Source organism: Rhinoderma darwinii, chromosome 7, assembly GCF_050947455.1.
Source record: "Rhinoderma darwinii isolate aRhiDar2 chromosome 7, aRhiDar2.hap1, whole genome shotgun sequence".
NCBI lineage: Eukaryota > Metazoa > Chordata > Amphibia > Anura > Rhinodermatidae > Rhinoderma > Rhinoderma darwinii.
The window spans coordinates 123,115,818-123,138,138 of record NC_134693.1 but is presented as its reverse complement, the minus strand read 5'-3'; the positions used below and the strand labels follow the sequence as shown (position 1 = coordinate 123,138,138).

Below are 22,321 nucleotides of genomic sequence, written 5' to 3'. Positions count from 1 at the left end.
AACTGCATCAAAACTGTGTGTGTGTGTGTGTGTGTGATCCTGGCCAAAATGTGTTTTTTCTGATACAGAGCTCCAAATACTCTGCATACATGTAGAACAGGTTATAGTTTTCTGATATATGCAGCTGGGGATGGGGGGCTTAGGAGCTTATTGCTCATATGCTTCCTTTAGTAATGGCTGCAGGCGGTCAAAACGTTATTCTTTTACTCTGTCTATGCAGAGGATTTGGAGCTGTGTATCAGGAAAATAGAGCTCAGCCCTGGACATTCAATTCAAGCTTAAAATGTAGCCAATGTAAAGTGGTTTAAGGTATGTTCACACAGTTAACAAAATACGGCTGAAAATACGGAGTAGTTTTCAAGAGCAAACAGCTCCTGATTTTCAGCCGTTTTTTAATCAAACTCGCGTTTTTCACCGCGTTTTTTACGGCCGTTTTTGGAGCGGTTTTTCTGTTGAGTCAATAAAAAATGGCTTCAAAAACGGCTCAAGAAGTGTCCTGCACTTCTTTTTTACGGGGCGTTTTTTTACAACCCGTTTTTAAAAACTGCCGTGTAAAAATCGCCCCGTGGGAACGGAACGCCGTTTTTCCCATTGAAATCAATAGGCAGATGTTTGGAGACGATCTACTTCATATTTTGCAGCTGTTTTTCGGGACGTTTACGGCCCAAAAAATGGCTGAAAATAGCCTGTGTGAACATAGCCTTATTAGTCCTGTTGTGCATTGTGACTCTGGGTAAAGCTAATGCAATAAGTTTACCTGCAACGCTTTGGAAAACCACTGATCACACATCTTAAAGGTGTTTAATGAAGTGGCAAATTCAGCTCTGCTAAGCCTGTTTGTTGTGCAAAACACATCTGTTAGTTTTAAGTGTTTGGGAACAATCATTATCTGGGTTTTTAAAAGACAAAAAAGAGAATACAGTATTCACACAGACCAAAAGCACACAGCGTATCCACCCAGAGCGCCGCAGGGAATTCCGGACGAAAAACCGCATGAAATTGTGGTGCAGTTTTTCGGCCAGAATGTCCGCGGCGGAAAACTGCACGTAAAATTGTAAAAAAGTGTCATACTTACGTAGCCGTGGCGATGCGTCCCTCTTCCGTCCTGCAGGACGGCCTCACGTTTCATCCTATGTGACCGCTGCAGCTTGTGATTGGCTGCAGCAGTTATATGGGATGAAACGTCAGCCCAGGTGCCCGGCCTGGACGAAGAAGCACAAAATTCTGGGGAAGTATAAATTGACCTGCGGTGCGTATTTTTCGGACCGCAGCATGTCCATTCCTGCTGCAGAAAGTGGTCTGAATTGCTGAGCTTTTCAGCATAGTGAAAAACGCAGCAAAATCTGCACCATTTTCTGCGGCAATTCCGTTACATGTGGACAAGCCCTACATCTGCTATGATTCCATCATGTCATTCTCGAGTTAATGGTGTTTCTTTGCCCTCTAGTGGTAGAGGCTTGTATTGCAGGTACAGAAGCCGATCAGTTCACTGAAAGAAGCAAATATTCATAGAGATGTATTTTTGACAAGAGCCTTTTGCTTTGAAGTCTATGGTATTCCTACGTGGTGATTAACCCTGTCTGGTTCTTGTAGAGGTTTGAGTATTGACAAGAAGCCAGAGCTCCAGAGAGTGTTAGAGAATCGGAGAAGAGACAAGATCGAACAAGAGAAGAAGCAGGAGGAGGAGAGCAAGAAGATGCAGTCGCCATTCGAACAAGAGTTGTTAAAGAGACAGCAGAGGCTCGAGCAGGTACCCGATACTCTGAACCAAGCACAAAGTCCGTGCTTCACTCAGCGTCTGTGTCTTAACTTCGAGGGTGTGAGAATAGTAGCTGAAGAATATACATTAAAAGGGTTCTGCAGGACTAGAACATTGGCGGCCTATTTTTAAAATAGGCCGTCAATGTTTTAGGGGTCCTATGTAGGACTTATTAGGAACCGGTAAAAAATACAGTATACTGCAATACATTAGTATTGCAGTATATTGTGCAAGTGAGCTAACAATCGCTAATCCGCATCCCCTAGGGAGGCTAATGAAAAAAGTAAACAGTTGAATAAAGTTTTTTTGTTTTTTTTTATACACATAAAATATTAAAATTAAAAAGACCTTTTCCCATTTTACCACAAAAGTAATGTAAAATAAACATAACGTGTCTCCCCTCGTCTGTAAAAGTCCAACCTATTCTAATATAAAACATTTTTAACTCCGCTGGGTGAACACCGAGAAAAAAAAAATTAAATGCCAGAATTGCTGTTTTTTGGTATGCTTGTCTCTAGCAAAAAATGAAATAAAAAGCGATAGAAACGTCGCATTTACCCCAAAATGTTACCAATAAAAACCACCGCTTGTCCCTGAAAAAAACAAGACCTCACATTGCTGCATCGACAGAAAAAAAAAATTATGGGTCTCAGAACAAGGTTTTTTTAACAATTCATTATTTCTTTGTTAAAGTAGTAAAACATAAAAAAATATATATAGAAATTTTGTTTCGCCATAATCGACTTGACCCGCAGGATAAAGTTATCGTTTTTAATGTATGGTCAATGGCGTCAAAATGAAACCCAAAAATAACAATAAAGGAATCACATTTTTTTTTCCCTTTTACCCCCCCCCCCCCCCCCCCAAAAAAGAATTATTTTTTATGGTTTACCAGTACTTTATACAATACAATAAATGGTGGCGTGAAAAAGTGCAACTCGTCCCACAAAAAACAAGCCCTAAAACGGCTATATCAACAGAAAAACAAGAAAGTTGTGCCTTTTGGAACGTGTGGGGGGAAAAACAAAAATGAGAAAAAGCAAAAAAATGGCTGCGGCCGCAAGGGGTTCATCTACTAATACTGGTGACTGTAGAGTTTTTGGGCTTTGTATAAGGGAGGAGGGACCTTGGAGCTCTGTAAGGCTGGGTTCACACGAGCATGTTACGTCCGTAATGGACGGAACGTATTTCGGCCGGAAGTCCCGGACCGAACACACTGCAGGGAACCGGGCTCCTAGCATCATACTTATGTACGATGCTAGGAGTCCCTGCCTCGCTGCAGGACAACTGTCCCGTACTGTAATCATGTTTTCAGTACGGGACAGTAGTTCCACGGAGAGGCAGGGACTCCTAGCGTCGTACATAACTATGATGCTAGGAGCCCGGCTCCCTGCACTGTGTTCGGTCCGGGACTTGCGGCCAAAATACGTTCCGTCCATTACGGACGTAACATGGTCGTGTGAACCCAGCCTAACAGAAATATAAAGCTTCAACCACTATAAGGATCTAGTGAGAAATTAACCAGCGCAGAATTTTTGTCCTATTTAGATAAATAGAAATGTTACTTAATCCCAAGCTTTTATCTCTCTTATTGCCCAGATTTTTATAAAAATAAATTTAGACAGAAAACCTCTATTAAGCGTCACGCCACGCAAAAACTGAAAATTTGGTTTTTGGACAGAGTTGTGAATTTTTACTTGCCCACAAAAGGTCCAGAGTTCAAACTTTCTACTAGGCGGCAGGTGAAGCCTGTACTAGCCACGGCAACATGGCAATTGAAGGAGGAAATATGCCAACCACCCTGTCACCTGACAGATGAATTATTTCCTACGCTGTCTTTCCAAAGCTAAATTAAGCTGTTCAAAAGCTGAATTCTATAAATGTAAAATGTTAATTTTTACTTTTGTAATCAGATAAATTGAATAATAATGAAAGTTTAAAAAAAAGATGAATTTTCAGTTTTTTTGCCTGGAGTTACCATTTGCTGTTGAATTTCCGATGCGGACAGTCCGCAGCAGCCTCTTTATTTTCTATACCTTTCTAGGTAACTTGGTTCAGATGTTGCAGAAAATAACTGCAGAATTTTCACAGTCTGTTGCGGAGAAGCAGCGGAATTTTACTGCGGATTACAGCTTCTGCAAACAAGTCTGTTGGGATATACGCCACGTCTTAATTAGCTGTCAAATATGAAAATTTCTGCCATGTCTGAACATGCCCTTTAAGTCAAGTATTCAAATATAGGGGTATCTCAAAAACTCCTTGCAGAGCAGGCTGGTCTCCTGCAAAAAGGTGCTGGCAGCCACCACTAGAGGGAGATTGCTTTATATGTATTTATATTGACTTTAATAGGATCTGTATAAGGCCTCATTTACACGAGCGTGTGCGTTTTGCGCGCGCAAAAAACGCTGCGTTTTGCGCGCGCAAAAGGCACTTGGCAGCTCCGTGTGTCATCCGTGTATGATGCGCGGCTGCGTGATTTTCGCGCAGCCGCCATCATATTGATGAGGCTAGTCGACGCCCGTCACTGTCCAAGGTGCTGAAAGAGTTAACTGATCGGCAGTAACTATTTCAGCACCCTCGACAGTGAATGCCGAACACAATATACACCAACCTGTGAATAAAAAAAGACTTTCATACTTACCAAGAACTTCCTGCTTCCCCCAGTCCGGGCTCCCGGCCGTTGCCTTGGTGACGCGTCCCTCTCTTGTCATCCGGCCCCACCTCCCAGGATGACGCCGCAGTCCATGAGACCGCTGCAGCCTGTGATTGGCTGCAGCCTGTGCTTGGCCTGTGATTGGCTGCAGCTGTCACTTTGACTGAACTGTCATCCCGGGAGGTCGGACCGGAGTTATCGGTAAGTCAGAACGTCTTTTTTTTTTTACAGGTTCATGGATTTTCGGAGCGGAAGTCACTGTCCATGGTGCTGAACCAGTTTAACGCTTTCAGCACCGTGGACAGTGACTGTCTCCTGACGTCGCGTACCCGAACATTTTTTACCGGTTTCGGTCAAAACGAGTTTGGCCGAACCCGGTGAAGTTCGGGGCGCTCATCTCGAATTTGACACTCCGTTTGGATGTTTGTAAACAGAAAAGCACGTGGTGCTTTTCTGTTTACATTCAGGAGTTTGACAGCTCTTGCGCGAATCACGCAGTTCGCACGGAAGTGCTTCCGTGCGGCATGCGTGGTTTTCACGCACCCATTGACTTCAATGGGTGCGTGAGTGCGCGAAAAACGCACGATTATAGAACATGTCGTGAGTTTTTTTCTGCGCACACGCAATGAGCGCAATTCACGCATCGTCTAAACAGCCCCATTGACTAATATAGGTGCGTACGACATGCGTGCAAAGCACGCGCGTCGCACGCGCGTATAATACGTTCGTGTAAATGAGGCCTAAATATGTATGTAGTGAGCTCCGCCTTGTGGTGGCTGCAGGTAGACAGAATTTATATCTACTACTAAATCAAATAATACCTGCAATATTATAGAATGTAATATATATATATATATATATATATATTTATTATTTTTTTGTGTTTTACCTTTATATTATTACTTTTTTTGTTTGCTTAGCTTGAAAAAGAAGAACAGGAACCTAAAGAGGACGGTCTTGCCCCAGAATTCCTAAAAGTGAAGGAAAATCTCAGAAGAACGGCAACATTATCAAGTGATGAAAGAGTAGAGTAAAAATTTGCCAACCGGGAATGAAGTTCTGTGTCGAGCTGGATTTGTGATGTCACCTGGGCATCTTTGTACTTGACTGGCATTGCAGATTGTATGTGCAAGGAACCATCCCTTATCCCGACAGCCGTGTACACCATGAGATTGTACTCTGAGAAGCGATGTAACACCTTTTATTTAGCTGCCACAGCATTTAGTACACAATGCTTTGCCCTAACACCGCCGGAAGTATCCTCATACAACTGCACATGGATGTGGAGATTTGTGGCTGAGCTACTCTGTTGCCCACGCTTTCCATGTGACTTGGCGGTGGAGAAATGTTAGGCTCTCCGTAGATGACCTATCCAATCTGTATGTGTATGTTCAGTGACCCCAAGGGGGCACATGGGAGCGTACAGTTTATTAAGCTGTGTTAACCGCATACATGTTCTGCATGTCAAATTGCATATGTTACATATGTTCTCTGCGTGTTGCACATTGTAACTGCCACATGAGGTGTCCTATGGCCAGCCAAGGACACCTATACTATTGTGTTACCAGCCCATGGTCTGGGCAGTTTAACATTCCTATTTTCGTATTACTACAACGCAGTATTTCATGCATAAAACAAGGACCGTAGGGAGTCAATGAACCAAGTGCACTCATTCTGTAACCTTGCTGGTGACTAGTAGAAGAATGTGAGTTGCTATTGTTCCCTCTAACCACTAGAGGGAGCAGTGTGGTTGTCTGATATGGTTTCCTTACATTATGCAGATTCGTCAATGACGGAGAAGTTGTAGAATTATTTCTAAATGTACAGGGGGCGATATCTCAGGCATAGGCAAAGCCAGTATTCAATCAAGCCTTAATGATGTCAAATTAATACATCTAAGTAAAGGGAAAGGATCATCACAAATTAAAAAGGGATTGCCCCATCAGGACAACCACTTTCCATATGCCCTATTCGAGGCCGGTCGCGGCAAAAACAACTGTTTGTCAGGGTCAGCTCATAGTCATGGCGGCTCGCACATTATAAAGATGTGTACCCCATATCAATATATTTTTTATATTTTCTTTGTCTACAAAAATAACCCCAATATATGGACATTATTATGAAGCTCTGAATAGATATCATGGATATATATTATATACAACCGGCCAGGACAACAAAGGTTCTAAACCTTTTTGGTTGTTCCATCTGTGACTGATCCTTCCCCTTTAAGAACGGGGCCCAATCACAATATCACTTCCTGCTGTACAATTCGGCAGAGCGTATATTTATTTTGGTATGTCTGCGATGCCGGATATTTTTCTACTTAGTCTTCTAATCAGAATAAATCAATAGATGTATAATATTTGCATACAGTATATTGAATATGGCTCAAAGTATTTTTTTAAATATAAATTGGACCTTTACGATCTCTTAATTTTTGCCCGCACTAACTATAATGAGTATATGTTGCACTTTATGTATTAATAAGTTTGTTCTAGTTTTATCTACAGATCTTTATATAAGATACTTACAGACAAAACTTATACAGTTGCTAAACACATTTAATGGCTTTTATCACAATTAAAGGGGACATGGCACCTCTCCTGATGGGTCTGTTTGTCTAGATACTTGTATTCCACATGAATCAACAATTCTTGTGCCCTTCCTGTTACTCCTCCTGGAAATGTATGAATAAATTAACAACTGGGCTTTACCATTCCCAAGTCGGTACTGATTGGTCGCAGTATGTAGGGACACGCCCCATTGACAAAGAAAATGGTGACACTCCATCATCAATTTATTCATACAATTCCAGGAGGAATAACAGAAGAACGGCACAACTAAGAGTTCTAAGAAAAGATGCTCCATTTATTTGTTTAAAGATTCTCGTATCGCTGTGCCACGAGGGACACTATTAAAAGTATATTTTTTTATTAAAAAATGTCACATCTTACCTTTTTATCATATAGGTTTTCTGCCATTTGTGCTCTCCATTTAAATGAACAGAAAATCCAAGAGAAGTTGTCATTCCTAGCTGCTCGGGTGCATATGGGCTGTCATATGGGCATTTCTACCTCAGGATTGTAGGATTCCCTTCCCCTAGTGAAATATTGCAATTAGGTACAGCGGTCATTGCATGGGAGATACATTTATAAGATTGACATATGTGGAAAGAGGAGAGAACACATTTGGAGATAAGAGTAGTGTCTATGTTCATCTGTAAATGGGTGGGTGACTGGGTGACCAGAAGAATCATCTCAACTTCAAAATGGCTGACTGTTCTTGCTACTTCTTGTCCCAAGTTACAGTAGGAAGAGCAATATGTGAGATACTGTGCAGTATGACTATTCATGATTACATTGTTCATTTGGATGGAGAGACTTCATTAAAAATGTGTGCTTATTTATGGATCTTAAAAGGGAAGAATACAAAAAAATATACATATGGACAGTAGAACTGTCAAGTCTCTAATGTCAGGTATACTTGTATAAGTTAGATAATCTTGTGGATAGCATAAACACTCGAGATTTTATTAAAGGGGTTGTCAGGCTTAAAATTTTATTTTCAATTACTCTATAATGGAAATTTTTAATATAGGGGATCTCCTATTCGGGACCCTCATCTATTATACAGAGTGGAGATTGACTACAAAGAGTGTCTTTCGGTCTTTCGGATCCAGCATGAATTACACAGACAGACCATTAATTTCAATGAGCAGCATGTAATACTTCATTTTTCCTGTGGTGGCGCTGCAGGGAAATTTAACACTTGCTGCCGGATTCCCCCACAGACTACAGTTTATCGCTCTTTGTCCATGCATTGGGGGACGCTGTGATCAGCTTATCATTGGGGATCCCTTCTAACAAAAGGAATTGTCCAAAGACCCCATACTTTTTTGAAACAACCCATTATTTACTCTTTGTCCCCAATGTTAACAGCCTATTTGTTAATACTCATGCCAGTTATCTGATAGGTCATATTTCTTACATACCATTCCCTTTTCCATCTAATGTTCCTGTATCTCTGCTGTCACTGCTTAAAAAAAATACTGCGGTCAGTAAAAGCGCTAGCTACAATATCCCCAAGGTAAATTTGGCAACAAAAAGTCATTCGAGTAGGTGAGCCCACTTACCAATCAAATACTACGAAATGTAAAAGCTACATGAAAAAAAAAGTACTGACTCAGTTAGGACCTTTTTCACATCACATTTTGAGTCTACGTTTACCGTATACGCGACGAACGTAGACAAAAGTATGCCATTCTAATTCTTCTGTTTTTTTACGTATAGGTTATACAAATAGGCCATGTTGAAACATCTTTTTTTCTTCAATGAAAAAGAAGTTAAAAATTTACAAACTGAACGTAAGCAACCGTAAGCATTACCTTTGCATATATCACCCAATGTATCTAATGTAAAAAAAACAATGGCGAGTATACGTTTTCTTTGGAGGACAGAATAGCATGGTATGCCGACATAAAGGCGGTCATATATATAGTCTTTTGGACTATGTTTGGTCCATTAAAATTAATGGCTACGCTGAGGAATACGTTTGAACATCTTTTTTTATATTCAAGCATATATCCTGGGTGGAGAGCATAAATGTGATGTGAACAGGGCCTAAAGAGCTTGGGATTAGCAAAAAATAGTTCTGCTTTTATTCCCCCCCCCCCCCCAGAAATAGCGCCACTCTTGTTCATGAGCTGTGTTTGGTATTGCAGTTCAAGTCCATTCAAGTGATTTAGGAATTTTATTTATTCATTTATTTTAGACCTATTTAAATAATAAAATAAATAATTAATTACTTCCTTTACTTAATTGTTATTTTTTTTTATAGACCTGTAAAAGGTCTATACCAGTGATCCCCAACCACTGGGCCGTGGATCATTTGGTACCGGACTGCGGGATCTGGTATCAGCACCGGTGGCCGCAGGGAATTCCTGGTGAAAAACCGCGCCAAATTGTGGTGCAGTTTATCGTCCAGAATGTCCACTGCTGAAAATTGCTGAGCATTCAACCGGCCTGCTAGCAGGCCGGCCTCCTGGGATGACGTTTCATCCCATGTGATGGCCCCTACAGCCTGTGATTGGCTGCAGTGGTCACATGGGATGAATCGTCATCCCGGTAGGCCGGCCTGGAGGAAGAAACAATCAGAGTAAGTTTGAGATTTTTTTTTTCTTCTGAGTAGCGTTTTTTGCGGCGTTCCATTCCACCACAATAAACGCAGCAACTGCTATTTTTTGTGGGTTTTACCTCCCAATTGTATTTAATGGGGAAAACCCGCAACAAATAAGCAGCGTCTACACAAATACAATTGAAACGTTGTACTCCAGGTCAATTTCTGAGCGTTTTTTCCGCTCACTAATTACGCAGCGTGTGGATGAGATTTGTTCTTTCTCATCCGCTTTGCTGCTACTGTATTATTCTCTGGACCTTCCGCAGAATTTACGCAACGTGTGAACTGAACCGAAACCCACCCCACCCCCGGTCTGTGGAAAAATTGTCTTGTATGCAACTGGTCCTTGGTTAAAAAAAAGGTTGGGGACCGCTGGTCTATACGACCCATTAGCTAAATGTCCCATACACGTATAATGTCATCTACTGGTAGGAGATTTTTTTTTTGTATTTGATTAGACTAAAATCCAAAATTTTTATAGTACACTGGATAGAAAGGTTTATAATTATATATAGTCTGCAAAAAATAGGGTAAAAATAGACCCAACCCCTGTACCCCCTTTTTTTTTTTATATAATCCATCACAAATTTGGTGTATTATAATGATTTAATGACAGCTTCCCTTAAGTAGCATTCCATTGACCGAATCCTTATAAGTCAATGGAAATCCAAATCAATCCCAGGATTTGCTGCGCCCCTTCTATTCTGCAGTGCTGTGCAGAAATTGTCGTCTCTCATATCAGTCCCTGCGCCTAATGGGTCTCAGAATCAGATTTTTCCCATCTCACATGCCATGTTTTTGGAGTGTGGGAGGAAACATTAGTACCTGTAGAATACCCCACATACACAGACTCATGCAGTCTATGGGATTCGAACCCAGGAACCTAATACTGCAAGACAACCGTCGTAACCACAATGAGACAATTATACACAAACATAAGGGTGCAGTCCCACCTGGCGTACTTGCTTTGTATTTCCGCAGCGTAAATATACTTTGAGAAGAACTTTACCATGTAAGCCTATGGGAAAAATATTTCTTGCAACGCAAGAACTAAAGAAATCTGGAGTGGTAGAATATTTTCCCATAGGCATACATTGTAGTTTTTGGAAATACGAGACCACATAAGTGCCACGTGTGCCTGCACCCCATTTATTTTGCTATATAATGATATACATATATAATTATTATTTTTTTTATTTTTTATTTTTAATCAATAATGTTCCTTTATTTCGACAATTAATGCACAGATCTACTTCAAATAATTATTGCTGATATGTCAGGCATCAGACATAGTTGTTCCTGCTGACTGGTATAAGACCCTGTTCACATCTGCGCTCAGCATTCCGTTGTTCTGCTCCGTCAGAGGAGCAGAACTAAAATGCCGGAAGCGCAAGTTCAGTTTAATAACTGAGACAACCAGCGCCGACCGAACCCACGACGGTGTCCGTGGTTTCACTGGAAACAAAAGTGCAGCACGCTGCGCTATTGTTTCCGGTATTTTTGGCGGAATTTGCGTCAGATGTGAACTAGGTCCGTACTAGACATTTTCTCTTTTTAAAAATAACTTTCTTTTTATGAAAGGACAGACGATGCATATTAGATAATATATGTGCCTTATTGCCAGATTCCCGGCAGGAACATTTTAGCATTTTTTTCTCTTGTTACAATAGATACACTTATTCTGTTCTGGCAATTACTCTTTTAGGCTATGTTCACACTGAGTTTTTTGACGCGGAAACCGCGCCGCAAAACTCATCAAAAACGACCCGAAAATGCCTCCCATTGATTTCAATGGGAGGCGGAGGCGTCTTTTTCCCGCGAGCGGTAAAACCGTCTAGCGGGAGAAAGAAGGGATATGCCCTATCTTCGGGCGTTTACGCCTCTGACTTCCCATTTACATCAATGGGAGGCAGAGAAAGTGTATTTCGCTGCGTTTTATGCACTCAATGGCTGCGGGCCAAAATCGCCGCGAAGAAAGCCACACAAATCGGTGTGCAGGGAGAGGAAAATCTGCCTCAAACTTCCAAACGGAATTTTGAGGCAGAATTTCCGCCTGCAAAAAAACTCCGTGTGAACAGGGCCTTAGCAGGGTAAAAACCTTCCCAGTCAATCTTCCCAAAGTCCCATTTTCTATGGGATTGTCTGGCGAAACAGACTTCAAAGAGGGCGGTCCTTATGCAAATGTGTGTTAAAATAGGCGTTTCTCAAAGGTTTTATGGACATCTCTGGATGGATCGGGTCAGGGCTTAAAATGTCCCAGAAATAGATATTCAAATGTTTGCATAAGTATTGACATACATCATATAACTTGTTTTCCCTTCTTCTCTTAGGGTATGTTCACACGCAAACTCAAAAACGTTTGAAAATACGGAGCGGTTTTCAGGCGGTTTTCACGGCGTATTTTACGGCCGTTATTGGAGCTGTTTTTCAATGGAGTCAATGAAAAACGTCCCAAGAAATGACCTGCACTTCTTTTGACGCGGCGTCTTCTTACGCGCCGTATTTTGAAAACGACACGTAAAATTACGCTTCATGGGTACAGAACACCATAAATCCCATTGCAAGCAATGGGCAGATGTTTGTAGGCATATTGGAGCCGTTTTTTTCAGGGGTAATTCGAGGCGTAAACGGCCCGAATTACGTCTGAAAACACTGCGTGTGAACATACCCTTACTGCTGTCACTTTTTAGCCCCTGGGCCATTGCCCAAGGCATTCATTGCGGGGTTATTTGCATATATATATTTGCCTTTACTCTAATCGACCATAAACACTTCTCCTTTTCTGATTAAAGCAAATTAAATCTTCAGGGAGCAGCCATTCTCGCTGATAAGCCAAGATGGTTATCTTCGCAGACTACCCCCTAAACCTGTCCCCTGGGATTCATCTGAATTGGCATGTTATTTGCATAGCGGGAGGGAGATAAGAAGCTGTAGACACCTCTGGTGCTACTCATCTTGGGGAAAACAATAGGTTTGAGCATATTGAAGTCAAACTAAGGGCAAAGCCAGACGTGGCGGAATTGCTCTGGAATTCCGCTGCGGACGCTCCGCAGCGTTAATCCGCAGCGGACCCGTTTCTCCATTGCCTTCCACTTCTTTTTAGTAGGCTTCGTTTAGACGAGGCGGAAAATTCCGCTGCGGAGCATAGGCTGCGGTGCGGAATTTGGTGTCCGCAGCATACAATGGTTGTTGTGGACGTGTGGCGGACTGGTTGCGGACTCATGGCGGAAGTTCTCCAATGACTTCAATGGAGATTCTAAATTCCGCAATGAAGTCCGCAGATGTCATGTACATGTTATGTGTGCTGCGGATGCGTATTGGTTTTTAACATGACATTTCTTCATTCTGGCTGGACCTATGTATTTCTAGGTCTACAGCCAGACTGAGGAAGTCAATGGGGCTCCCGTAATTACGGGTGACTACGTGTGTGCACCCATAATTATGGGAGCGTTGCTAGGCGACGTCAGTAAATAGTCACTGTCCAGGGTGTTGAAAGAGTTAAGCGATCGGCAGTAACTGTTTCTGCACCCTGGACAGTGACTTCCGATCACAAAATATATCAACCTGTAAAAAAAATAGAAGTTCATACTTACCGAGAACTCACTGCTTCTTTCTCCAGTCCGGCTTCCCAGGATGACGTTTCAGTCTAAGTGACGGCTGCAGCCAATCACAGGCTGCAGCGGTCAACATGGACTGCCGCGTCATCCAGGGAGGTCGGGCTGGATGCCGAAAGAGGGACGCGTCACCAAGACAACGGCCGGTAAGTATGAAATTATTTTACTTTCACTAGGGAAAGTGCTGGCCCTTCTCTCTATCCTGCACTGATAGAGAGAAGGGAAGTACTTTCACCTCAATACGCAACGGCCAGTCCGCATCAATTTACTGCACATTTTGGGCAGATCCGCCACAGAATCTGCAACGCAGATTCTGTGCGGCACTGATGCGGACAGTTGCGGAAGAAAACCGCCACGTGGGGCCATGCCCTAAGGAGGACCCGTCGCCTCTGCTGACATGTCTGTTTTAGTAAATACTTGTATTCACCATGAAATAACAATTCTGCAGCATATTTTCTTAGAACTTCATGTATCTCTGTTATTCCTCTTAAAAGGATAACTAAGGGAGGATTTACACGAGCGTGTAATACGTCCGGGCAACGCGCGTGATTTTCATGCGCCTCGCATGGACCTATATTAGTCTATGGGGCAGTGCAGACAGTCCGTGATTTTCACGCATCGGGTGTCCGCTGCGTGAAACGCACGACATGTCCTATATTTCTGCGTTGTTCACGCATCACGCACCCATTGAAGTCAATGGGTGCGTGAAAATCGCGCGCACCACACGGAAGCACTTCCGTGGGACGCGCGTGATTCGCGCAACAGTAGTAAGAAGTATGATTGAAAACAGAAAAGCACCACGTGCTTTTCTGTTTACAAACATACAAACGGAGTGTCATAATGATGGCGGCTGCGCGAAAATCACGCAGCCACGCATCATATGGGGATGACACACGGAGCTGTTAAGTGCCTTTTGCGCGCACAAAATGCAGCGTTTTTGCGTGCACAAAACGCACGCGCTCGTGTAAATCCTCCCTAAACGTTTAACAAACTTCTGACATGTCACAGGTGGGGGTCCGAGCACTGAGACCCCACCAATCGCTAGAACAAAGCAGCTGAAGCGCTCTTGTGAGCGCTCAGCTGCTTCGTGTCTTTTTGGCTTTTTCCAGAAAGTCGATGTAGCGGAGTACGGGCTCATAGACTTTCTATTGAGTCCATATACCGCTACCTTGATTTCCAGAGAAAGCTGAACAGAAACAAAGTAGCTCAGCGCTCACACAAGCACTTCTGCTGCTTCGTTTTAGCGATTTGTGGGGTCTCAGTGCTCGCACCCCCCACCAATCAAAATAGTTTTCACATTGCTGGGAGATGGTGACATCTCCTCTGAAAAACGCAGCAATTCTGTTCACTTTCCACAGCAGGAATTCACGTTCTGCAGTCCGAAAAATACGCACCGCAGGTGAATTTCTGCTCCGAATTTTTACGCAGCGGGCGGATGAGATTTGGTAAATCTCAATCACTATGCTGCTACTATATTCTGCCGCGTTTTTTTCCGTCCAGAAAAAACACGCCAATTCCACAGCATGTGGACGAGCCCTTAGAGGAATAACAAAGGTGCACAGAGTTCTAAGAAAAAAATCTGCAGAATTGTTATTTCATTGTCTTCTAAGCTGGGCAAAGAACGGGAGTCCATAATGTTATTAAAAGGAAGGAGGACTAACAGAGTAAAAGGACCGGCCACCATTTTACTTCTTTACTTAGACTGGGTTCACACACAGCGTAAATACTGCAGATTTTCCGCAACGCATTTCATTGGTGAGAATCCACAGCGTAATACAGCAGCAGCAACAAATTTCATCCACACTCTTGAGTAAAAACACATCCGAAAAAGCGTTGACCTGCGGTGTGTATTTTTTATTTCACAACATGTCAATTTATTTTTGCGGAATCGCTTCTTTTCTGTTGCAGGTTTTTCCCATTGAATTCAATGGCGAGGTAAAACTCGCATCAATTAGCAGATGTTGCGATTTTTGCATCAGAAAAGCTAGGATTCTACAGCAAATGTTGCCAGGAGTCCTGTTCACCTGTACCCCGGTCGGGCCAGGTAATGCGGCCGACACTCGGACCGTTTTTCACGGCCTGAACTTGGTCATGTGCAAGGAGTGTTAGGGTATGTTCACACGAGGGCGTCCGTAACGTTAAAAATTACGGGGATGTTTCAGCCTAAAAACATCCCCGTAATTTCAGCCGTAACGGCATGTGCAGGCGCTTGAACGCTGCGTCCATTACGGACGTAATTGGCGCTGCAATTCATTGTAGTCAATGATTAACGGCTCCAATTACGGCCAAAGAAGTGACAGGTCACTTCTTTGATGCGGGCGTCTATTTACGTGCCGTCAATTGACAGCGGCGCGTAAATTACGCCTCGTGTGAACAGACAAACGTCTGCCCATTGCTTTCAATGGGCAGATGTTTGTCAGCGCTAGTGAGGCGCTATTTTCGGACGTAATTCGGGGCAAGAACGCCCGAATTACGTCCGTAATTAGTGCGTGTGAACATACCCTTAGGCTGGCCATACATCAGGGATAACACGGACTCTAAGGCCCCATGCACACGAGCGTAGATTTCATCCGTAATTACAGACCATTCATTTCTATGGCCGACGGACACCTTCCCGGGAAGGTTTCCGGGCCATAGAAAGCTTCCGTAAAAAATAGGATATGTCCTACTTTTTTAATTTACGGACCATAATGGGAGCACAGCCCGCACATGCGGACAACTGTCTGCGGCCAGCCGTAGCCGTAATCACGGACCAGGATTACGGCTACGGCCGCCTAACTCGGGGCCGACAGGGTTCCGGCAATACAAATATTCATCCTCTGTTTAGCCGGTTATTCTTTATATTACTGTATTACTTCTGGTACACTTAGCTGGTGGTTAGTATTATTAGTCGTGTATGGATGATGACTCGTGATTGTGGTGCAGGTTTGTATTTCAGTATCAGTTATGTCTTTATTTTGCACTATCCTTCTTTTTTGTAGTTACTTAGTTACAGTACAAAGTTATTTTGTCCATCAAGTTCAACCTTTTTGTAGCTAATTTTGCAATTTTATCTCATTGGGTGAAAAAATTCTACCTGATCCCACAAAAGTAAGCAAATAATATCACTGAATAAATTGCGAGATCATTTACCCCCTTATTTATTATAACCCGCAGTACCATAACAATGGTTCAAGTCCCTAAAAGGTATGTTCAGCTTTCAACTCCATTTTACAATTGGATTATGACAAATTGATTCAAAAAGCATTGTTGAAAAAAATAATTAAAAAAAGTTGCGGAATTTTGAAAATTCATTGCTATTTATGTACAGCTTGTATTCCAGAGCTGCATGCACAATTCTGCAGGCTTCAGAGCAAAAATCTTTCAGCATTTCCTGCTGGCTTAAACGTCTGCATTTGGGGCTCGTAGTCTTTACACCAGGCACTTTACAATAATCTGATGTACGAAAATCTATCCTACTGTATTATAGGAGCTGAGTTAATCTATTATAGGCGAGTCTGACAACAAGCTTGTCAACTGTTTCCAATAGCAACCAGCAGTATTATGAAATATAATATAGGCTGTTATTTAGGACCAGTATAAGATAAGTAATTGAATGTATTTACTAAATTGTTCAACTTTTTATGTGGATTAGATCGATATTGAAAATGGTGCTCAGAAGTGAATATACCATATAATCATAGTGTATATATGTTTTATCATGCAAGCCTCTTATGATGAGCCCTGTACTTATATGTACCCTTCAGTTTAATAGGCTACTGTATGTATAACTATGGCTTAATAATATTAGCCCTCTCCAGGCATTTAGGATATTTACTGGGATGTATTTTCAAGACGTATTCATTCTCGTATAGCCCAATGCGCTAGAATGAATATATTTTTACACTCTGGATAACATTTCTTTTTATAGCAATTTTCACACTACTGTAAGAAAATGTATGACATATATTGCTTGTTCATATTCCTTATATGCCTTTTATTTCCGTATAGGTATTCATTCCTTATACCGTGTTTACAGTAATGAGTACCTGTCAGCCCCCCTGACATGTCTGTTTTAGTAAATACTTGTATTCTCTGCAATAAAAATGCTGGAGCACCCTTTCAATGAACTCTGCATTTTGATGTTACTCTGTTATTCCTCCTGGAAATGTGTAAATAAATTGACAACTGGGTGTTACCATTCCCATTTTCAATGGGACATGTCCTTACACACTCTGACACTGTCCAATCAGTGCTGACCGTGAAGGAACACACACTATTAAAAGGGGAATGGTAACATTCGGTGTCAGATTACTCATATTTCCAGGAGGAATAATAGAGGGACAGTAAAACAAAGAGTTCTAAGAAAATAGGCTCCAGCATTGTTATTTCATGAAGTATTTACTGAAACAGACATGTCAGGAGAGGTGACAGATCCTCTTTAAGGGCTTGCCTCCTTAAAATCATAGTTGAGCTACACTTTTTTAGGCAACATAATTGTATTTTTTTGTAATTTTTACCCATGTTTGCCTTTGATGGAACTACTGAAAATATTTTGTGAAATTAAGCTATTAAGAGATATAGGCCTCCTGCACATGCTGTGTGCACGGTCCGTGATTACGACAAGGACGGGCAATGGAGTGTCATCCGTGGGCCGTCCGCAATCACGGTCCATGCACACACAAGATGTGCATTCATTTCAATGAGCCCTATTTTTTTGCAGTCCGGGCAATGCAAGGACCATGGAACAGTCGTGTGCATTGGCCCATAAGTTAGCACGTGTTTTATACCATTCGCACTTGCGATTCCGCAATTGTGGTTTAATATATGGCCGTAATATATGTGCATGACGCCATAGGGAAAGTTCTCGTACCCAATTTTTTGTTTGATAATAACTTTGTCCTGAAATACGGTAGCTACCCATCCAAAGCTTGAATTATTATATAGTCTAGGACATAAAACATAGAGAAGGTTTTCATCGATACAGTGGTTAGTGCATTGTTTTTTGTAACATTGATTTGCAGTGAGATCTGATGGTAACCCTGAAGGCGAATTGTGCCATGTGCCATGGTCTTAGAGTCACGGCCAATTTCCGTTGAGTATATGGATTTTGACTTTGGGCAGTATTGGGTTGCAGACAGTTTGCCCATTTAGCAAACTTATTAAGTCGCTTTGAAAAATTCAATGCTAGTCTACAAGCTGTGATATCACATGACAGTACCTGCCGCATGCCAACAGGGGGCAGAATTTGAAGTCTTTCTTTACTGTAGAGAGATTTTTAAAGGAGTGGTTCCAACTAGATAACCCCCTTCTCCAAGAAACCTCCCTAGGAATAAGCAGGTCACAACAGGTCCATGTAAGGGTATGTGCACACACAAAATAAAAAACATCTGAAAATACGGAGCTGTTTTCAAGTGAAAACCGCTCCTGATTTTTTGAATCAAAGTCACATTTTTGGTGACATGCACTTCTTTTTCGCGGCCGTTTTTTTACGCGGCCGTTTTGAAAACCAGCCGCGTAAAAAACTCCCCGTCGGAACAGAACGCCGTTTTTCCCATTGAAATCAATGGGCAGATGTTTGGAGGCATTCTGCTTCCGATTATTCAGGCGTTTTTCGGGACGTTTACGGCCCGAAAAACGGCTGAAAACACTCAGTGTGAACATACCCTAATACATGAACACATCGAATTCTCTGGCACAAAAGCCACTCTTAGTTCTGCCGAATAGATAATCCTGGGTATGGGACCCCTCCTCTATTACATCCATATGCCCTAATAGAGAATATGGACAGGCGGTATCATGTTGGGACTGCCCATTTAAGTAAAAATTCATTGTGATTGTGGACAATGTGAAGATTTTAGATAAAGTGTGTAATGTGCCGCTGTCTGAAGCTTGCATCCTCTATGGGGATGTTTAGACTTGGTAAATGATTTGCACAGTGGAGGCTGCCTGCTTGCAGGGGCGGCATCATCTTCGGTCGCCGGCTAAATTATAGTCTAAATTATAGCGCATTATTCACATACAACCTTGCTCATACATTGCACTCTTTAGCAGCAGTAAATAGAAATAATAATTTAAAGGGGTTGTATGATATTAGAAAAACATGGCTGCTTTTTTTTCCAGATTTTCTGGTATTGCAGCTCAGCCCCATTCTTTTGAAGTTACATAGTCACATAGTTACATAGTTACACAGTTACATAGTTACATTGTTTGTACGGTTGAAAAGACACATGTCCATCAAGTTCAACCAAGGGACGGGAAAGGGGAAGTAAAAAATTTCTACATATAGGAGCTAATATTTTTTTGTTCTAGGAAATTATCTAAGCCTTTTATAAAGCCATCTCCTGTCCCTGCTGTGACGGCTCCTGCGGTGACTATTCCATAAATTCACAGTTCTCACAGTAAAGAAGGCTTGTCGCCTCTGCAGGTTGAACCTTTTTTTTCTCCCCAGATGGAGGGAGTGCCCCCTTGTTTTTTGAGGGGGTTTTACATGGAACAGGATTTCACCATATTTTTAGTATGTGCCATTAATATATTTATATAAATTAATCATGTCCCCCCTTAGTCGTTTTTTCTCAAGGCTAAATAGGTTTAGTTCTTTTAATCATTCCTCATAACTTAGATTCTCCATGCCCCTAATTAGCTTCGTTGCTCTTCTTTGTATTTTGTCCAACTCCAGGGCATCCTTTCTATGAACTGGAGCCCAGAACTGAACTGCATATTCTAGATGAGGCCTCACTAATGCTTTGTAAAGTGGTAATATTACATCCCTGTCCCGCGAGTCCATGCCTCTTCTAATACACAACAATATCTTGCTGGCCTTTGAAGCAGCTGATTGACACTGTATGCTGTTATTTAGTTTATGATTTACAAGTACACCCAGATCCTTCTCAACAATTGACTCCCCCAGTGTAGCTCCCCCTAGGACATATGATGCCTGCAGGTTGTTCGTACCCAGGTGCATAACTTTACATTTATCTACATTAATCCTCATTTGCCAAGTGGACGCCCAAACACTTAGTTTGTTTAAATCCGCTTGCAATTCATGAACATCTTCCATAGTCTGAACTATATTGCATAGCTTGGTGTCATCTGCAAAAATAGAAATAGTGCTATTAACCCCATCCTTTATATCATTAATAAATAAGTTGAATAATAGTGGTCCCAGCACGGAAGCCTGGGGTACACCACTTATAACCGGTGACCATTCAGAGTAGGAATCATTGACCACAACTCTCTGGATACGGTCCTTAAGCCAATTCTCAATCCAATTACAAACTAAACTTTCTAAACCTATAGTCCTTAATTTACCCATTAGACGTCTATGGGGAACAGTGTCAAATGCCTTTACAAAGTCCAAAAACACTATATCCACAGCCGCCCCTCTGTCTAGGCTTCTGCTCACCTCTTCATAAAAACAGATCAGGTGGGTTTGACAACTTCTGTCCTTAGTAAAACCCTGCTGGCTGTCACTTATAATACTATTTATTGTCACAAAATTCTGTATATAAGTAAATGCGACTGAGCTGCAATTCCACACACAACCTGTAGACAGGGGTGGCGCTGTCTTTGGAAAAAAGCAGACATGTTTTTCTAATTCTGTACAACCCCTTTAAGCTTTGACCTGTGCATGTGAGGGAAGGGACTATAAAGCTTACATTAAAAAAAAATAAAAAAATAGGGTTGTTGCCTATCAGGGTATGTTCACACGCTTAGCAAAAAAGTCTGAAAATACGGAGCTATTTTCAAGGGAAAACAGCTTCTGATTTTCAGACGTTTTTTAAGCAAACTCACGTTTTTCATGGCGTTTTTTACGGACGTTTTTGGATCTGTTTTTCTATAGTCAATGAAAAACGGCTCCAAAAATGGCTGAAGAAGTGACATGCACTTCTTTTTACGGGGCGTCTTTTTACGTGCCGTCGTTTTTTCAAAACGGCCGTGTAAAAAAAAAACGCCTTGTCGGAACAGAACGCCGTATTTCCCATTGAAATCAATGGTCAGATGTTTGGAGGCGTTCTGCTTCCGATTTTTCGGCCATTTACGGCCCGAAAAACGGCCAAAACGAAGTCGTGTGAACATACCCTCAATCTGGTGGCTATAGGGAAGACCTACATTCTACATAACTTTTCACAAATAAGTCTTAACTATCCTTCGAACACCAATTTTTGGACAATTTAAAAAGCAATATGGAAAACGTCCATCTGGTGGTACCTTAAATATGCCCCACCCAGTATTAGTCTCCTGAAAAATTGTGGCCTAATATCTCAAATTGAATATATGTTTTTATCAGTTTTTCACTGATGGTTTTAAAATAGGCATTTTAGGGCCGTCCCTTAATATGTATAGACCGCTTCTTTATGTTGATGTTCACCGTATCCATGGCCTATACACAATAATGGCAGACATTTTGTGGAATGGTCAACTATTTTTAGACGTGGTCTAATGATCCGTGAAAAACTAGCAATATTACTAAGGCAAATAACGCCATGTGCCAGTGTAAATATTTGCTAGGTGTCTACATTTTATAGGCATATAGGTTCCACCCACAAAATGTCTGCCTCCATGTTGTATAAGTGTCAGGAACACTTTGCTAGGCTCACGGGGCATTGTATTATGTGCTTTGAGCCCCTGGGTTGAAGTGAGGAGCACAGTACAAAGTTAGTTTGTGAAGACAGGTAAAATGAATGTTGTATATATTTTTTTTATTGAGCGTTTTCTGCTATAACTGTGACTTGTTACCAGAAATACTTCTCATGACGTAATAAAAATCTAATTATCACAAGAACATGTGCGCTTCATTAAAAAAAAAAAAAAAGTAAAAATATAACATGTCTATATACTGTATGTTTTATGACACTATTATATATGGAGGATACATACGGGACGTAATTCAGGAGATTTATTAATATTGTCCTAAAGAGAGCCGCATAAAACTAGAAACTGCGCCAATTTTATCACAGTGATGCATAAATTTAGCGCATCTTGCTAGACATGTGTGCCACCTCTTGGCTGGTGTATTTTACATCAATATTTCATAACATCACTTTTCAAAACGGTCGAGGAAGCTGCAAAGATGTCTAAACACATAATAAGATTGCCACGCGACATGTACGAAAGTTTTTTGGCGCAATTTGGGACAGA

The 22,321-nt window shown here is 41.6% G+C and overlaps 1 protein-coding gene across 2 annotated transcripts in view; it reads left to right on the top strand.

The window, feature by feature from the left end:
• The window catches only part of FAM107A (family with sequence similarity 107 member A), a 77,954-nt gene extending 55,989 nt beyond the window's left edge, over positions 1–21,965 (top strand). For both annotated transcript variants that reach the window (XM_075833952.1, XM_075833951.1), the window contains exons 3-4: positions 1,594–1,750; positions 5,333–21,965. In XM_075833952.1, the coding sequence (XP_075690067.1) occupies positions 1,594–1,750; positions 5,333–5,446 (271 nt within the window). In that variant the 3' untranslated portion in view covers positions 5,447–21,965. The remainder of the gene's footprint in view (positions 1–1,593; positions 1,751–5,332) is intronic.
• The last annotated feature ends 356 nt before the right edge of the window (positions 21,966–22,321 follow it).